The 17,104-nt window shown below is 37.7% G+C and overlaps 1 protein-coding gene across 13 annotated transcripts in view; it reads right to left on the bottom strand.

Moving 5' to 3' along the window:
• The window catches only part of CCDC158 (coiled-coil domain containing 158), a 102,160-nt gene that overhangs the window by 6,402 nt on the left and 78,654 nt on the right, over positions 1 to 17,104 (bottom strand). For 12 of the 13 annotated variants that reach the window (XM_042936146.1, XM_042936150.1, XM_042936153.1 and 9 more), the window contains 4 exons: positions 6,592 to 6,752; positions 5,196 to 5,255; positions 4,242 to 4,301; positions 669 to 736 (listed from right to left, as the gene is read on the bottom strand). In XM_042936146.1, the coding sequence (XP_042792080.1) occupies positions 669 to 736; positions 4,242 to 4,301; positions 5,196 to 5,255; positions 6,592 to 6,752 (349 nt within the window). Of the gene's footprint in view, positions 1 to 668; positions 737 to 2,892; positions 3,048 to 4,241; positions 4,302 to 5,195; positions 5,256 to 6,591; positions 6,753 to 17,104 lie in introns of those variants that run through there. The other variant, XM_042936155.1, reaches the window with a different exon arrangement.

The raw sequence follows: 17,104 nt of genomic DNA, 5'->3' as shown, positions 1-17,104 counted from the left end.
TTCTAGTCTGTTATGCCATTTTGCTTTTCAACAGATTCTGTTATCTTTCAATCTCTTCCTTGACTCCCTTGTTTAACAGATAGCATTATGTCTTTGGAAATTATAAAAAGAACCATCTGTCTCAATTCTTCTCTTTTTCTTTTCATCTGTTCAATAAGTATTTATTGAGCACCTGCTATGTGCCTGGGATATATCAGGAAACCAAACGATACTTGCCCTTGTGTGGCTTTTGTCTAACAGGAGGCGACAGAGTCACCTTTATGAACAATATAAATTAGTAAGTTACATATTAAAAGATACTAAGTGTAATTAAAAAAAAACAAAAAAGGGTGATTGGGAGTATGGGAGAGTTACAATTTTGGCAGAAGGTCATGAAAGTAGTTTCATTGGGTAAGTGACATCTGAGCAGAGCCTTTAAAGGAGGTGAAGGGTTAGCAATGTGTAAGGAACAGTGGTGTAAAGGCCTTAGTACAGAAGCTGCCTGGGATGTTCAAGGAGCAATTCAAGGGTAGATGACACAGAGTGAATGAGGGGGGGAGTAGGAGGAAATAAGCCTAGAGAGTTAATGTGGACTTACAGGCTGCTGTCATACCTGGCTTCCACTCGCATGGAAATGAGAAGCCACTGCAGAATTTGAAGCAGGCTTGTCTTGTGTACTTTTCACTCACCTGTAGATGGGAATGTAAAAGAACTAGACGGATCTTCTAGGTCTCCTGTATGTAATGTGACCGGCTCTCTGGAAGCATAAGAATGGTCATGCAGACATTCCAATTCACAAATACAGTACTAAGATTTATGGACAGAAGCAAGCTAATGCACACAAAAGTGACAGACTAAAATACAAGCTAAAGATGGCAGTTATGACCCTAAATTGCAGAAATCAAAAAATATCAGGGAGATCCTGAGTTGCATTATTGTTAATCGTTCAGGGCCCATGAACATTTTGCAGAATGAAAATATAATAATATTGGTTAGAAAATTCATTTTTATAATAGCTATAAACCCGAAGTATTTCTCTCATAGATTCTAAGAGGCACAATCTTTATAACTTGTTTTAAAATGAAAAAAAAAAAAGACAAAAAAAAGGAACCTCTCTTAGCAATAGTCGTATCACTTTACAAAACTATTAGACTTACTTAAATCAACAGGTTGAAATAAACCACACTGTTCTCTGTGGTTTGGGTGACGGCATGAGGATACTATGGCAGTGGTTCCCTTGCAGGGGGTGTGTGATGCCCACACTGTCTTAATTATGACACTAACATCAGCATCTGCTTTGAACTCTCAGTCTCTCGCAAATGAGCAGTGGAGTTTCCCAGAGGATCCACAAGATCTGATATCACAACAGATTAAATGCCGCTGCAGATATGAGAATCAGCTATCTTCTGTGAAGTCACATGTTAAATTGTAAAAGAATGCCTTCTCAACAATTTGTTTGAAAAAGTTATTTTTCAAAATAAAATGCTATTAGGTGAACATGTGATACACACTGTTGTTTCTAAAGGTATATCAAAATGTTTTCTATTTTTAAAATGCTAATATGAAAACTTATTTTCCAATACTTAGAATAGCAATAAACAAAAGTTCTTAGGAATCATCAATATTTGTGACTAAAAGGGGTCCTGAGACCAAAAAGTTTGAGGATAGCTCTATTAGGAGAAAAGCCCTAGAAAGGGAAGCCATGGATAGTCTTAATTATCAGGGCAAAGAGTGTTTTTGCTGCAGGAGGCAGTGGGGGAGCCTTTGAAGGTTCTGGGGGCTTGGGGAAGGTCATACTCTGAGGTGTGCTTCAGGCAGATCAATTTGAAATTAATATATAGAAGTGACTGGAATGTTTATGAGACTGGAGTTTAAAAATACCCACACTCAACGCTGTCAAGACCACTGCAATAGTCTATAAGAAAGGTAAAAAGGCCTAGAGCAGTGTGGCAGGCTGTATAATGGCTGCCAAAAATATCTGCTATGAGTGTTGCCTTATGTGATGTGATGTGATGAAATCAAAGATCCTGAGATGGAGAGATTATTTTGGGTTTCTTAGGACGGGGGCTAACTGCCATCCCAAAGGTCTGTAAAAAGGAGGCAGGGGGGATTTCACGTGAAAGAGAGAAGACGATGTGTCAATCTCAGCGGAGAGGTTTGAAGATGCTATGCTCTGCTGCTATCTGAAGATGAAGGGAGAAGCCATAAGCCAGAGTGCAAGGAACAAAGCTCTAGAAGCTGGAAAAAAGTAAGGAAATGGATTAACCCCAAGGGCTTCTGGAGGGAGTGTGGACCTGCCAACATCCTGACTCCACCTGGTGGAACTGATTTGGGACTTCGGGCCTCCTTGGAAATGTAAGAGAGATCAATTTGTGTCATTTTAAGCAACTAATTTTGTTACAGCAGACATAGGAGATTAACACAGGCCGTTCCAGAGGATGTACAAAGAAGAAAATGGATTTGAGAACTGTTTTAGAGGCAAAATTAATAAGATTTGGTGACTAGAGAAACACGACAAAGAAGAAAGAAGAACCAAAGAGAACGTTAGGGTTAAGCAGAGGTGCCCTGGAAAGCAGGGGGCCATTTACAGAAACAAGATGAGCTGGAGGGGAATGGTTTTGTGGAATGACTGCCTTTGTTTTATTTTGGTCACTGTGATCTTCAGGTCATTATGTTTCATCTCCTGAAACATCCACATGGAGATGTGTAAAAAGGAGCTGGATGTTTTGAAGCCTCTATTGGGAACCTTCCTTAGGGCATAATGTTGCTCATTAAGTTATAATAATATAACAAAATAAGAAAAGTCAATTGTCCACAAACTTCTGAGAAATGTGGCTCTTAGAATAATTCGAGCACAAATCCACACAGCAGAGTTGTTCGTTTCTTTGTTTATTCTGTTTTGGGTATATGGACCATACTGATTTAGCTTAAAAGGTTGCAGAAGTTTCTAAATGAAGAAACATTGCTGTTAGATGCCGAGTCAAGCAAAGGTGCTGCAGTTACAGTGAAATGTTGTAGTAAAACAGCAACTGTGGTATTCTTTGTGAGTTTCCAAAATGGCCAGTGTGCTGAAGTACAGGATAGAGCATTCAAATGCATTTTTAATTTTCTAGTATGTTTCATGCTTTTCAGAACTTCTATTAAATATCTGAAAACCTCTTCTTCTTCTATTAAATATTCGAACACAAGTAGGGGCTAGGTCCCATCTTTTCCTCTCCAATCTGTCTCTTCACGAACACATCATTGCTGAAGGAAACAGACTTTTCTGGTCATGGAAAAACTATAGCAGAGCTTGACGCATCTCAGGGGAGCAGCCCTTCTGTGCCCTGTGCCTAGCACAGACAGGGCCCTTTCCCAGGAGCTCAGTGCAGGTACACAGAGGCCGAACACGGAGGTGGTCACACACCTGAGCTCAGGAGCCAGCTAGACCTGAGTTCAAATCTGGCTCCACTGTTTACAAGCTGTATGGCCCTGGCAAGCTGCTTAAACAATGTGAGTCTTCATTTCTAACCCACATATGGATATAAGATCAGGTTAGATACACTGTGCTTCGGATTCTGTGTCTTCCTCTCTCTCTGCTCCTCCCCTGCCCATGCTCTCTCTCAAAAATAAATAAACATTAAAAAAATATTAGGCTATACAGACTAAATGAAATATCTATGGCATCCAGAAAATGTAAAAATAAAAATATTTAAAATAAAAAATAAAAAATGTAAAAATAAAAATATTGTTAATAGGTGCTACGTAGTGTCACATACATAGGTGAGAAGAAAATCAAAATTTGTTTTGATAAAGATATATTTAAAAAGTTCATTGTTGATCAAGCAGTAGGGACAGTAAGAAAATATTTTTAATACTGCCTTAATTCACTCATTACACAAAACTTTACTGAAAGGCTACTGTGGGTCAGGCAATATGGCTGACGCTGAAGATACAGCAATGAATAAGCCTCTGCCTAACTGAATTTGAACAGAATTCTTTTTCTTATTCTGAGGATATAAAAAAGGCTCTGATTCCTCTTATTTTTTTTTAGGTGGTGAAAATAGAAAAGATAAAAGTAATTTTTTTTTTCCATGCAGTCAGTCAATAAACAGATCTTATCATTGTAAGCCCACGTTTGTCTGCCTTGCCCACTGTTACATTTTAAGGACCCAGTGTTGAGTATGACACTTCACGGACAGTTAACAATCTGCTGAATTAATGAATAAACAGTAGTAATGAGGACATTAGGACATTCAGGCACTGCTAAGATCATTTCTTACCTGCTAAGAGTTTCACTGGATTTGCTACCTTCGGTGGAGTCCCTTAATGAGTTGTTGCTTCTGTTGGCAGAAGGATGGGAGAAATGAAAGACTACACGGTGTTATTTTTACTTAATGATAAAACAACATTGTTTGAACATTGCTTTTACACCAACGCTGATTCAAAGGTGAGACTAGGGCTAATGGCTCTTCCAGGTGGAGAAACAGTGTGAAGAAAAGCTTGGAGATGAAAAGGAGTGAACTCCTCTTGGACCCAGTAGTCTGTTTCGGTTAGAGTACACTACGGGAGTAACCGGGCTGGTGACAAGTTAGGGACCTCCTTCAACTTCAGACTAAGGAACCAGGTACCTAATCAGCAGGCAGTGAGGAGCTCATGAAAACCTGCGGGCAATGGCCTCTGTGTTTTACCTGAATTAACAAATTAACATTAGCCTTTTTTCCTTTTTGGTTAAAGTCAGTTCTCAGAAGTTGTCTCTGTTAAGGGGTTATGGATTTAATTTCTTTACGCTCTTTTTAGGATTTCATTTAAAAATTCAGCTATTCAATTACTGAGGAAAATAGGATTGTTTTCCATGAGGTTCTTATAATCCTGTACTGAGATTGTTAGCATTTCCTTCTGGACTACCTTCCTCTCAAAAGTTATGTAAGCCATTGTAAATGAGTGTAAATGTAGAAAAATCTTCCATTTTTGGTATGGCATACCTATAAATATCTTAATATGGGTAAACAGTAGCAAAATTTAAAATAAGCAAAAAAAAAATCGTATTGATTTTGAGAAAGTACATTACACTGAAATCCACTTTAGTTTCAGTTAAACAATGTAAACAGCTTTCCTTCAATGAACCCCAAATGCCCCTAAATTCCCATGTAAATTGTCCAGACTTCCCAAATTACCTGGAAACATAAAAAATTCTTAGACAATTAATTAGATTCAGAATCTCAGATTCTTCTTACCTCTGGCATATCTCTGATCTCAGGCTTGATTCAGTAATGCAATCTCTTACTCTATCATCTCTGTACAGATAAATATAACTTTCAGTGAATTATACAAAGAACAATTTCCTGATTCCATCTATTTTTAGAATAATCAACTGCTCCTATGTATTTAACTCTTCTTTAAAGTGTAAAAGTAGATCTTAGGCCTCCAAGCAAATTTTGCAGAAGGCTGTCCCTGGAGTTCAACTCAGAAATATTTTCTGTTCCATGGACTCCCAAAAGCTTTAGGCTGAGTTTAGGCTTTGGTGACAAGGTTATTTGTAAGATTATAGCAAATTAACATACATTCTTTAAAGGCAGGTACCAAATATATTCATGTTCAATATAGTCCAAAATAGTTCAAGCCCATAATTAATGGCTAAAGTGATGAAATCATCTCATCAGGGAGATCATGGTAATCTTTGTGGACTGATTGGTGTGGGGAGCCAGGGGGTCTAACTTTCACTTTTGGCTTTGCTTCTTTGCTTTATAGGAGAAGGCAACTCAGTCTATGCCTAAATTTACTCATCTGTCAAATGAGAACCAAGGACTTTCCTATTAGATTATACCTTGAGAGTCATGTAGTTTTCAAGGTTCTAGTTTAGCTCCACCATCGAAATTGTGCGGCTGCAGGCAAGTCAAAATTTTGAAACTTATGTTTATCTCATCTGTAAAATGGGATAAATAAATCCTGCTCTGTCTTAGCTCAAACGGTTGTGATAATCAAATAAGATTATGGGTGTGAGGGGTACGCGGGTGGCTCAGTAGGTTAAGCATCTGACTCTTGATTTTGACTCAGGTCATGATCTCATGGTTCGTGGGTTCGGTTCATGGGTTTGGGCCCCGCGTCGGTCTCCGTATGGACAGTGTAGAGCCTGCTTGGGATTCTCTGTCTCCTCTCTCTGCCCCTTCCCCACTCTCTCTCTAGTGAGAGAGATTCAGTAATGCAATCTCTTCCTCTATCATCTCTGTATAGATAAATATAAGTCTCAGTTAATTATACAAAGAACAATTTCCAGATTCCATGTATTTTTAAATGCGTGCTCTCTCTCCCTCAATATAAAAATTAAAGAAAGATTTAAAAAGCGATTTTAGATGTGAAATCTGTTGGGAACTATACATTATTATATGACTGTAACTTTGGGTAACACCTTGCTTTGACAGCTTATGAGCAGAATAACTGCATTATTTACTCTTGATATCAAGTTGTTTTACTTTTGCTTAGCTTCTCCACTTTCATACTGTTTCCCCTGGTAACGTCAGATATTCTTCAAAGTTGTTTAAACATCAACCTCCCACAGAGTATCATGTAGACAACTAATGGCAAACCGCTGGTGACAGCAGCTCGCTCACTCTGCAGCACACCCAGTCTTACACAGCCACATAGGACGCTCCCAGGGACGGTGTTCTCCCTTCTTCTTCGGGCTTGCCCAGAGGCACAGCTGGCTCCTCGTTGATCACACTTCTCAACTCTTGGAGAAGCTGTTTCAGGTCCCTCGTTGGATCTTCCTTCAACGTGTTAGGTTTCAAAGAGTGCTGCATTAACACAATTTACAAAACAAACACCCTGGTTTTTATTTTTAGAGTTGTATGTTATTTCCTATTATAAAATTAATTCAGCTGGTAAATAGAAATTTTGGAGGAAAAGAAGAAAAAACAAAAATCACCTGTGATCTTACTACTCAGGGATAATCAGTAGTAACCAATCAATAATCAACACAGTGCTATATCTAATTTATAAATGTGTATACACTTATTTATATATATATTTAAATTAAAATATACACACATAGAATCACACTATACACATCTATCTTTAAATCATTTTTAAAAAATTTTAATAATGTAGTATGAAGTCATTAAATATTTACAACTATATCCAGGCAAAATAATTCCAATACTTTGTTTATGGTTGAACTAATTTTATAAAACTACAAAATTTTAAAAGTAAGGAATTCTAGGCGTGCCTGGATGGCTCAGTCAGTTGAGTGTCAGATGTCAGCTCAGGTCATGGTCTCACAGTTCCTGAGTTTGAGCCCTGCTTTGGGCTCTGTGCTGACAGCTCAGAGTCTGGAGCTTGCTTCAGATTCTGTGTCTCCCTCTTTCTCTCTGTCCCTTCCCTGCTCACACTCTGCCTCTCTTTCTCTAAAAAGTAAATAAATGTTAAAAAAAAATAAAAGTAAGGAACTCTTTAGAGATGAATTAATTTACTCCCCCATTTTACTGATGAGGAAAGAGACATTCAATATTTTCAAACTGTGTTAGTCAGTATTTGAGAATAAGTTTTAAAAGGATTTTCAGATTGGGTGCCTGGGGGGCTCAGTCCATTAAGCGTCTGACTTCGGCTCAGGTCAAGATCTCGTGGTCTGTGAGTTCGAGCCCCACATCCAGCTCTGTTGCTGACAGCTCAGAGCCTGGAGCCTGCTTTGGATTCTGTGTCTCCCTCTCCTGCCCTCTTTCTCTCTCTTTCTCTCTCTCTCTCTCAAAGAAATAAACATTAAAAAAAAATTTTTTTAAATAAAAGATTTTCAGATATACAAGTATTTGCTGATGAATATTTATATTACAATAAAACTTACAGATGTTCCCAAAAGGCACCTCAAAAGGGGAAACCAAATGATAGTCAGAAGTTGCACTGGTGAGCAGGTGGTCTTAGTAGGAGGACATTCATGGCTAGAAAATCATCAGTCATCGAGCTATTTTTTTAAGTTTATTTATTTATTTTGAGAGAGACAGACACAACACAAGCTGGGGAGGGGCAGAGAGAGAGAGAGGAGAGAGAGAATCTCAAGCTCCCCCCATGGGGCTTGATCCCATGGTCTCGATCCCATGAACCGTGAGATCATGACCTGAGCTGAAACCAAGAAAGAGTTGGACGCTTAACCGACTGAGCCATCCAGCACCCCCATCATCAAGTTGTAAAGCTGGAGGTATCTATCTCAATGTAGAGTTAAACCTGCCATACACATTGGTTGCTGAATGAACACCAGCTTTGCTTGTCTAGAGTCCACGCCAAATGAGTGTTAATGTTACTGATATAACCCTCCCATCCCCTCCCCGTCCTAACCCCGCTGGCAAACCACATATAACATTTAGCTGAAGATGTCAAGAGTTCTGACTAACTGAATGGTGGTAAGTATGGTCTTTCCAGTTTACTGATGGTGACCTTACCTGGAAATTATCATGAGTTCAGAGTTTCATAAATCAGACTCAATTTAATGATTAAATTTGTCTCCATTAATTTAAAATATATACAAATGTGGACCAATTTTTAATAGCCTTAATTTTTAGAGCAGTTTTAGGTTCGCAGCAAAATTGAGTGGAAGGTACAGAGATTTCCCACATATATCCCTGATTACATAGGTGCTAAACCAGTTTCTCATAATATGAATAAAAGCTTTTGTCTCTAAGCAGATGATCCAATTTTACCAAATACTGGCTTTGTCTTGTCCTAGCCCTGTTGGACATAATGTCTGTTATGGAATAAAACTTCAAAAACTTTATAAGGAAAACCTTATCCTATTTCAATCTTCAGTCACCTTAGTTCTTACCTTAAAATCTCAGTGTAGCACCTGGACTTTCATTCATATCATCTGCCCATTAGGAAGTTTATTTAAGAAGTTTAGTAATTATTAAAAATGTTCAGGCCTTGACATTTATTATAAGTGATAGTATAATAACCTACAAACATATAAATATGGCTTTTTTTTCACCCTGAGATCAGGGCACTTGTTTCTTTGAGAGTGACTGGTGCTTTATAAGACAGAAAAGTTTGAAAAAAATTCAATTCCAACATTCACTTAGCAATTGATCATAATCAGTCCTATGACATTTTCTTATTATGACTTCATCCTAATACTTTTAAGAGCTTTTGAAATGTGTGTTGCTCCTCTAATTAAAATGTAAGCTGCTTTACAGAAGCAAGGACTTGTTTTGATCATCACTCTTTATATACTCCATTACAAATAAGCTATACTTGGCTTGTGTATGAAATCACAAAACTATCAAGGTTGGAGAGGTCTTAAAGATCATTTGGGCTTAGTCCAATCTCCAAACAGTACAGTCCAATCTCCCCTAGCAGTACACTTATCTGGCCTTTGCATGATCACCAAACACCAAGGAAGGCAGTTTAATTTTTATATACCTTTAATCCTTTGAGAGAAAGGCTTATTAAACTGAATCTCCTCCATACTTCTATACTGGTCATCATTTTACCCCTCAGGCCATACAGAACAAGTCAAACGTAACCCTCAAGAAATGGACACTTATTTTGTCACTCCAGCCTCCACTCCCCTACCTCCACTTTCTAATACACACTGCAGGCTAAATCTCCTCAAGCCGTCTACTCTTTTCATAAGGCATGGGCTCACAATTTCTCACCACTCTGGTTCTATCTCTTTGGACAGACTCTGCTTGATCGGTGAGTCTCTTAAACAACCATGCCCCAAAAATGAAATCTAGAATTCAGGGAGTGTCCAGAGCAGTGTGGAGAAGAGCTGTCCCCCTCTGGGATCTGGATGCTACCATTAAAACCTTGTTTGACTGCCACGTAATACTGTGGACTCAGACTGAGCAGGGAGTCAACTGAGGTTCCCTAGGTCTTTTCCACATGCTATTGATAAGCCCCATCTTCCATATGCTATACTTTGTATTTCTGTGTATTTCTTACCAAGTTCTAGACTACATTTATTCTTTAAAAAATTTTTTTAATGTTTGTTTATTTTTGAGACAGAGAGAGACAGAGTGCGAGTGGGGTAGGGGCAGAAAGAGAGAGGGAGACACAGAATCCCAAGCAGACTCCAGGCTCTGAGCTGTCAGTGCACAGCCCGATGTGGGGCTCAAACCCATGAACTGCGAGATCATGACCTGAGCTGAATTCAGACCCCCAATTGACTGAGCCACCCAGGCACCCCTAGACGACATTTATTCTAATGAAACTTTCTCTTCCTAGACTTAGATCATCATTTCAAACCGTCAGGATAAATAAGTAGAAGCACCATTTATCTAGTGCTTGCCAAACACCAGGCACTCTATATATTATCTCATTTGAACTTCAATTTTCAAACCACCCAATAAGGTAGAAATAATCACTTCCATTTTAGAAATGAGACAACTCAGGCACAGAGAGGTTAAATAATTTGGTCAAAATTACACAAGGGGTAAATGGCAAAACTGGAATAAAGACTGTCATCTGTCTGACTTCAAAGCCCATGGTCTTTCCACGGTGGCACACTGCCTGGTTCTCACTGGGTATATTCGTTAGGAAATGTGATCAGCATGCTATGAGGTATCCAAATTTAGGATCACAAAATTACAGAATATGGGCACAGAGTAAATAATATAGTTGAGCAGCTGGCCTCAACATAATTACAGTCTGGTTATTACTGAAAGTAGTTCGCAAATCACATGAGGGAAATTACCCCAAACTCAGAGGCATTAAACAAAGATTGATTTATAAGTTAAATGCACCCTGGGAATCTTTAAAACTACTCAAGAGATATTAACACAAATGCCAGTACCATTTCCTAAGCCATTCTTGAGGTGACAGGGAATAGACAGTGTGATACAGTGGAAAAGAGCACAGGCTTTTGCTTCTACCATTCTTCCACTATGTGATCTAGGGCAAGTTACCTTCTACATTCAAGAAACTTCGCAGGACACCTACTATGGGCCAGACACTCCATTAAAAAGCTAAAGTAAAATGACAAATGTGTCTGGCCCCTGTCTGTGGAGACTGTACAGATTAATATGGGAGGCAAATGCATAAACAGATAATGTCATTAACTAGTGGAATGCTTCTTCTCATCTCTGTTTCCTCACCTGTAAAAAGGAGGAAAATGCCTGTTACTTTACAAGGATGGCATAAGCAATAAGAAGTACTAATGTGTGCATGGTAAGTATCCAAGAAAGGCTGGTTTCCACCTCACTCTCCCCTTAATATGAAAACATATTTTATATGCTCCATATTACTGATCTAGAATCACCAGAAAGGTACTACAACATATAGTTAGTACCAGCACTAATAAAAGTTACCAGAGTTAGTTGTGCATTCCAGCTACTATGCTCCCCTTGATAGAAGTAGAGATATTATCATTCTTTTTCCTTTATTTTTCTTTCAAATTTCAGGGGAAAAGTTAACATGGTTACTGTCAGAAACTTATCTCCTCTTTGTTTTCAAATAGTTTTATTATTTTCTTAATTAAATTATTTTTAATTTAATTTTTTTAATTTAATTTTTTTTAGAGAGAGAGAGAGCATGAGTGAGGGAAAGGGGCAGTGGATGAGAGAGAGAGAGAGAGAGAGAGAGAGAGAGAGAGAGAGAATCTCAAGCAAGCTCCATGCTCAGCATGGAGCCTGATGTGGGCTCGATCCTACAACCTTGGGATCATGACCTGACCTGAAATCAAGAGTTGGTTGCTCAACTGACTAAACTACCTAGGTTCCCCCAAAGTAGTTTTTTAAACAGTTTCTTGTAAGGGGGAAACATGTTCAATAGCTTACCTTCTCTTCTGGAGCCCACATAGGGAGGAAAGCATTTACCTTTGTGCTTTTACACAATACTCTCTACGCTGACATTCACAAAACGGTAATATGGTGGCTCTAGAATTGAACCTCCTATACACCTGGAAGAAAATAATTCTTTCTCTCTTTAGTCTTCCCAGTAAAATATAAGTGAGCCATGAAAGGAAATATTAGGAACAGGATAAAATGGGATTCTAGAGGCTTGAATTAAATAGCAGAAAATTAAACACTTATACAATGAACAGCCAATAAATAGGGGCAAAAGTGCACAGCCTGAAAGTTACATCTCAGTAAATTTTATAACTACCACTTAAAAACAGTATTTCTTTGTTATAAGTATGTGTTCAAATAAAGTATTGGGTCTATTTTTTAAAAAGTATAATTACTTTTCTATGCAAACAACATTATTTTCTTTAACTAAAGGAGAAGTGAACTTGACACAATTATAACAAATGTTAACTATTTAACAAATGTTATTTGTTGAGGTATGTGTGTGTGTGTGTGTGTGTGTGTGTGTGTGTGTGTGTGTGTGGTGGGGGGCAGTGTGTGCACATATGTCCTGCAATATGTAAAAGATTATGCTACATGCTGAGGCATAGGAACTACCTCCAGATATCACATACATTTAGCTCAAACCAAGGAATCTCAAGGCTGTGGCAAAGGTCCCCTAATGGTTGTGGAACCAAAGCAGACAATATAATTTACCTATAGACACTGTCCTCATGCATCCATAAACTTTAGAGAATTTGGTTCCATTAGGGAATCTTGTGGAGAAAACCTCCAAGAAATATTAAGTGTAAAAAAAAGCAAATTGCAAGCCAATATGTATAGTATTGTATAGTATATGTATAGTATTATTAAAAATCGTGTGTGTATTAGTTCACTTTTTGTTGAAGATTTGTTTATAGATTACTACTGTATCAAAATTACAGGAGAGTGGTTACTTCTTGGGGGGGTGGAATAGGGAGGACCACAGAGGTAAGTTACTGGTAAAGCTCTAGTTGTTGGGCTGGGCAATGTGTTCAGTTGTATTAAGTTATTATTTTAAACAACCAAATAAAGCTATATAGGGTTCAACAATGACAGTGTGTCATAGATCAAGGATTATGACTACGCCATTCCTATGTACCAATTCTGTGCAAGTTCAGTGTGTGAACCGAAACTTTTCTTTAACACAAACATAAAAGAGGACAGAGAAAGAACATATAAGTTATCTGGGAATTCTTAAACAGCATGACGAGCATGAGATTAGAATCAAACAGACTTGAGTGCTAATACTGGCTCCTCCGTGTACTAGTTGTGGGACCTCAGGAAACTTGACCACTCTGAGTGCCCATTTCCTCAATTTAAAAACAGGGACATTATGATGTTGAGGTATGATCCGTCTATCTCTACTTTTCTGAGGGCTTAACAAGAAAGGATGCTGTATTTTGTCAAATGCCTTTTCTGCATCTATTGAGAGGATCATATGGTTCTTATCTTTCTTTTATTAACGTGATGTATCATGATTGATTTGCGGATACTGAGCCAGCCCTACAGCCCAGGAATGAATCCCATTTGATCATGGTGAATAATTCTTTTTATATTATGTTGAATTTGATTTGCTAGTATCTTGTTGAGAATTTTTGCATGCAGGTTCATCAGGGATATTAGCCTATAATTCTCCTTTTTAGTGGAGTCTTTGGTTTTGGAATAAAGGTAATGCTGGCCTCATAGAATCAGTTTGAGAACAACAGGTATTGATCTTCTTTAGATGGCTGGTAGAATTCCCCTGGGAAACCATTTGGCCCAGGATTCTTGTTTGTTGGGAGATTTTGAACAACTGATTCAATTTCTTTACTGGCTATGGGTCTGTGAAAATTTTCTATTTCTTCCTGTTTCAGTTTTGGTAGTTTATATGTTTCTAGGAATTTGTCCATTTCTTCCAGATTGCCCAGTTTGTTGGCATTTAATTTTTCATAGTATTCTCTTATGATTGTTTGTATTTCTCTTATGATTGTATTGTTTGTGTTGTTTGTGGTCTCTCCTCTTTCATTCGTGATTTTTGTCTATTTGGGTCCTCTCTCTTTTCTTTTTGGTAAGTCTGGTTAGGGGTTTATCAATTTTTTTATTCTTTCAAATAAATTTAGTTTATTTAATTTCATTGATTTAGTGTAGTTTCATTGATTTAGTTTCATTTATCTGCTCTACTAGGTTTTTTGCTTGTTTCTATTTATTTCTGCCCTAATCTTTACTATTTCCCTTCTTCTGCTGGCTTTAGGCTTTATTTGCTGCACTTTTTCTAGCTCCTTTAGGTGTAGGGTTAGCTTGTATATTTGGGACTTTTCTTGCTTCTTGAGATAGGCCTGAATTGCAGTGTACTTTCCTCTTAGGACTGCCTTTGCTGCATCCCAAAGGGTTTGGAACATACCTCAACATCATAAAGGCCATATATGAAAGGCTCACAGCTAATATCATCCTCATTGGGTAAAAACTGAGAGCTTTCCCCCTTAAGATCAGGAACATGACCGGGATGTCCATTCTCACCTTGTTGTTCAACTTGGCACTGGAAGTCCTAGTCTCAGCAATCAGACAAAAAGAAATAAAAGGCAACACAAATTGGCAAGGAAGAAGTCAGACTTTTACTCTTTGCAGATGACATGATACGCTGCATTGAAAACCCCAAAAGACTCCACCAAAAAACTGCTAGAACTGATCCATTAATTCGGCAAAGTCACAGGATATAAAACCAACATATAGAAATCAGTTGCATTTCTATACACCAATAATGAAGCAGCACAGAGAGAAATCACGGAATCAATCCCATTTACAACTGCACCAAAAACAATAAGATACCTAGGAATAAACCTAACCAATCAGGTAAAAGATACGTATACTGAAAACTATAGAAAGCTTATGAAAGAAATGGAAGAAGACACAAAAAATGGAAAAACATTCCATGCTCATGGATTAGAAGACCAAATATTGTTAAAATGTCAACACCACCCAAAGCAATCTACACATTTAATTCAATCCATATCAAAATAACACCAGTATTCTTCACAGAGCTAGAACAAACAATTCTAAAATTTGTATGGAACCAGAAAAGACCCTGAATAGCCAAAGTAATGTTGGAAAAGAAAAACCAAAGCTGGAGGCGTCACAATTCTGGACTTAAAGCCGTATTACAAAGCTGTAATCATCAAGACAGTATGGTACTGGCAACAAAAATAGATGCATAGATCAATGGAACAGAATAGAGAACCCAGAAATGGACCCACAAATGTATGGCCAACTAATCTTCAACAAAATAGGAAAGAGTATCCAATGGAAAAAAGATATTCTCTTTAGCAAATGGTGCTGGGAGAACTGGACACCAACATGCAGAAGAATGAAACTGGACCACTTTCTTACACCATGCACAAAAATAAAGTCCAAATAAATGAAAAACCTAAATGTGAGACAGGAAACCATCAAAATCCTAGAGAACACAGGCAGCAACCTCTGTGACCTTGGCTGCAGCAAATTCTTACTTGACATGTCTCCAGAGGCAATGGAAACAAAGGCAAAAATGAACTATTGGGACCTCATCAAGATAAAAAGTTTCTACAGAGCAAAGGAAACATTCAACAAAACTAAAAGAACCGATGGAATGGGAGAAGATATTTGCAAAGGATATACTGGACAAAGGGTGAGTATTCAAAATCTATAATGAATTTATCAAACTCAACACCCAAAAAACAAATTATCTAGTGAAGAAGTAGGCAGAAGACATAATACTTTTCCATAAAAGGCATCCAGATGGCTAACAGACACATGAAAAGATGCTCAACATCATTCATCCTCAGAGAAATACAAATCAAAACAACAATGAGATACCACCTCACACCTGTCAGAATGGCTAAAATGAACAACTCAGGAAACAAGAGATGTTGGTGAGGATGCAGAGAAAGGGGAACCCTTTTACACTAACGGTGGGAGTGCAAACTGGTACACCCACTCTAGAAATAGTATGGAGATTCCTCAAAAAGTTAAAAACAGAACTACCCTTACACCCAGCAATTGCACTACTATATTTATCCAAAGGATATAAAAATGCTGATTTGAAGGGACACATGCACCCCAATGTTTATAGCAGCACTATCACCAATAGCCAAAGTATGGAAAAAGCCCAAGTGTTCATTGACAGATGAGTGGATAAAGAAGATGAGGTATACATATACATATACATACACACACACACACACACACACACACACACACACACACACACAATGGAATATTACTTGGCAATCAAAAAGAATGAAATCTTGCCATTTGCAGAACACAGATAACTAGATATTATGCTAAGTGAAATAAGTCAGGCAGAGAAAGAAAAATATCACATGATTTCACTCATATGTGGAATTTAAGAAACAACAGATGAACACAGGGAAAGGGAAGGAAAAATAAGATAAAAACAGAGAGGGAAGCAAACCATAGAGCCTCTTAAATATAGAGAATAAACTGAGGGTTGCTGGAGGGGAGTTGGGTGGGAGATGGGCTAGATGGGTGATGGGCATTAAGGAGTGCACTTGCTGGGATAAGTATTGGGTACTATATGGAAGTGATGAATCACTGGGTTCTACTTCTGAAACTATTATTACACTATATGTTAAACGACTTGGTTTTAAATAAATAAATTTTTAAAAATGGAGACAATACAATCTATCCTGCTGGATTACTGTTAGGATTAGAAATAATGTATTTAAGGCAAATGGCCTATTGTTAGTATTAAGTCAATAATTACCTTTTAATCAAAACAGAATCCATTTTGATGAAAAATAATACAATTTTTATTAGCAACTTGACAAATTAGAAGAGAATTATTATGGAGGACAAGGCCTCAAATGAAGTTATACCATGCAAAAACATATTTCTGAGAAGTTAATTGCCTGATAGATAATATTTTATAAACAACAAATTAATTCTTGAAGGGTTTTTATTTAAAAAACCCACTTATATTTTCTGAATATATACATGCTTTGTTCTGATTATAAAGGTATTACATTTTCACTTAAAAATAAAAAAAAAACATGATTAAAAATCCCACGTGCCAGAAGATAAACGCTGTTAACATTTCAACATTTTTATGTGTTTCCCTCCTGTGTTTTTGCAATATCTAAAGTTACAGAATGAGTGGAGAGGATGGTTTCTGGCTTGGAAGACTTCAGTGAAGAGGAGTGTTAAGTCTTTGTCCTTTTTTGCCTCTTTCCTCACTTGTTAGCTGCCCATTTGGGCCCTCCATGGTAGGGGACAGAAAGAAGGGGAGGAAAGCAGAGGAGGAAGGTGAGCCCCACTTGAATGGTCCCTGTGGTGATGTCTGAGGTCTTCACTAGCAGGTGAGC

Source organism: Panthera leo, chromosome B1 (assembly GCF_018350215.1).
Source record: "Panthera leo isolate Ple1 chromosome B1, P.leo_Ple1_pat1.1, whole genome shotgun sequence".
Lineage (NCBI taxonomy): Eukaryota > Metazoa > Chordata > Mammalia > Carnivora > Felidae > Panthera > Panthera leo.
The sequence above is the reverse complement of the archived record's forward strand: the minus strand, read 5'-3'. Positions and strand labels throughout refer to the sequence as shown.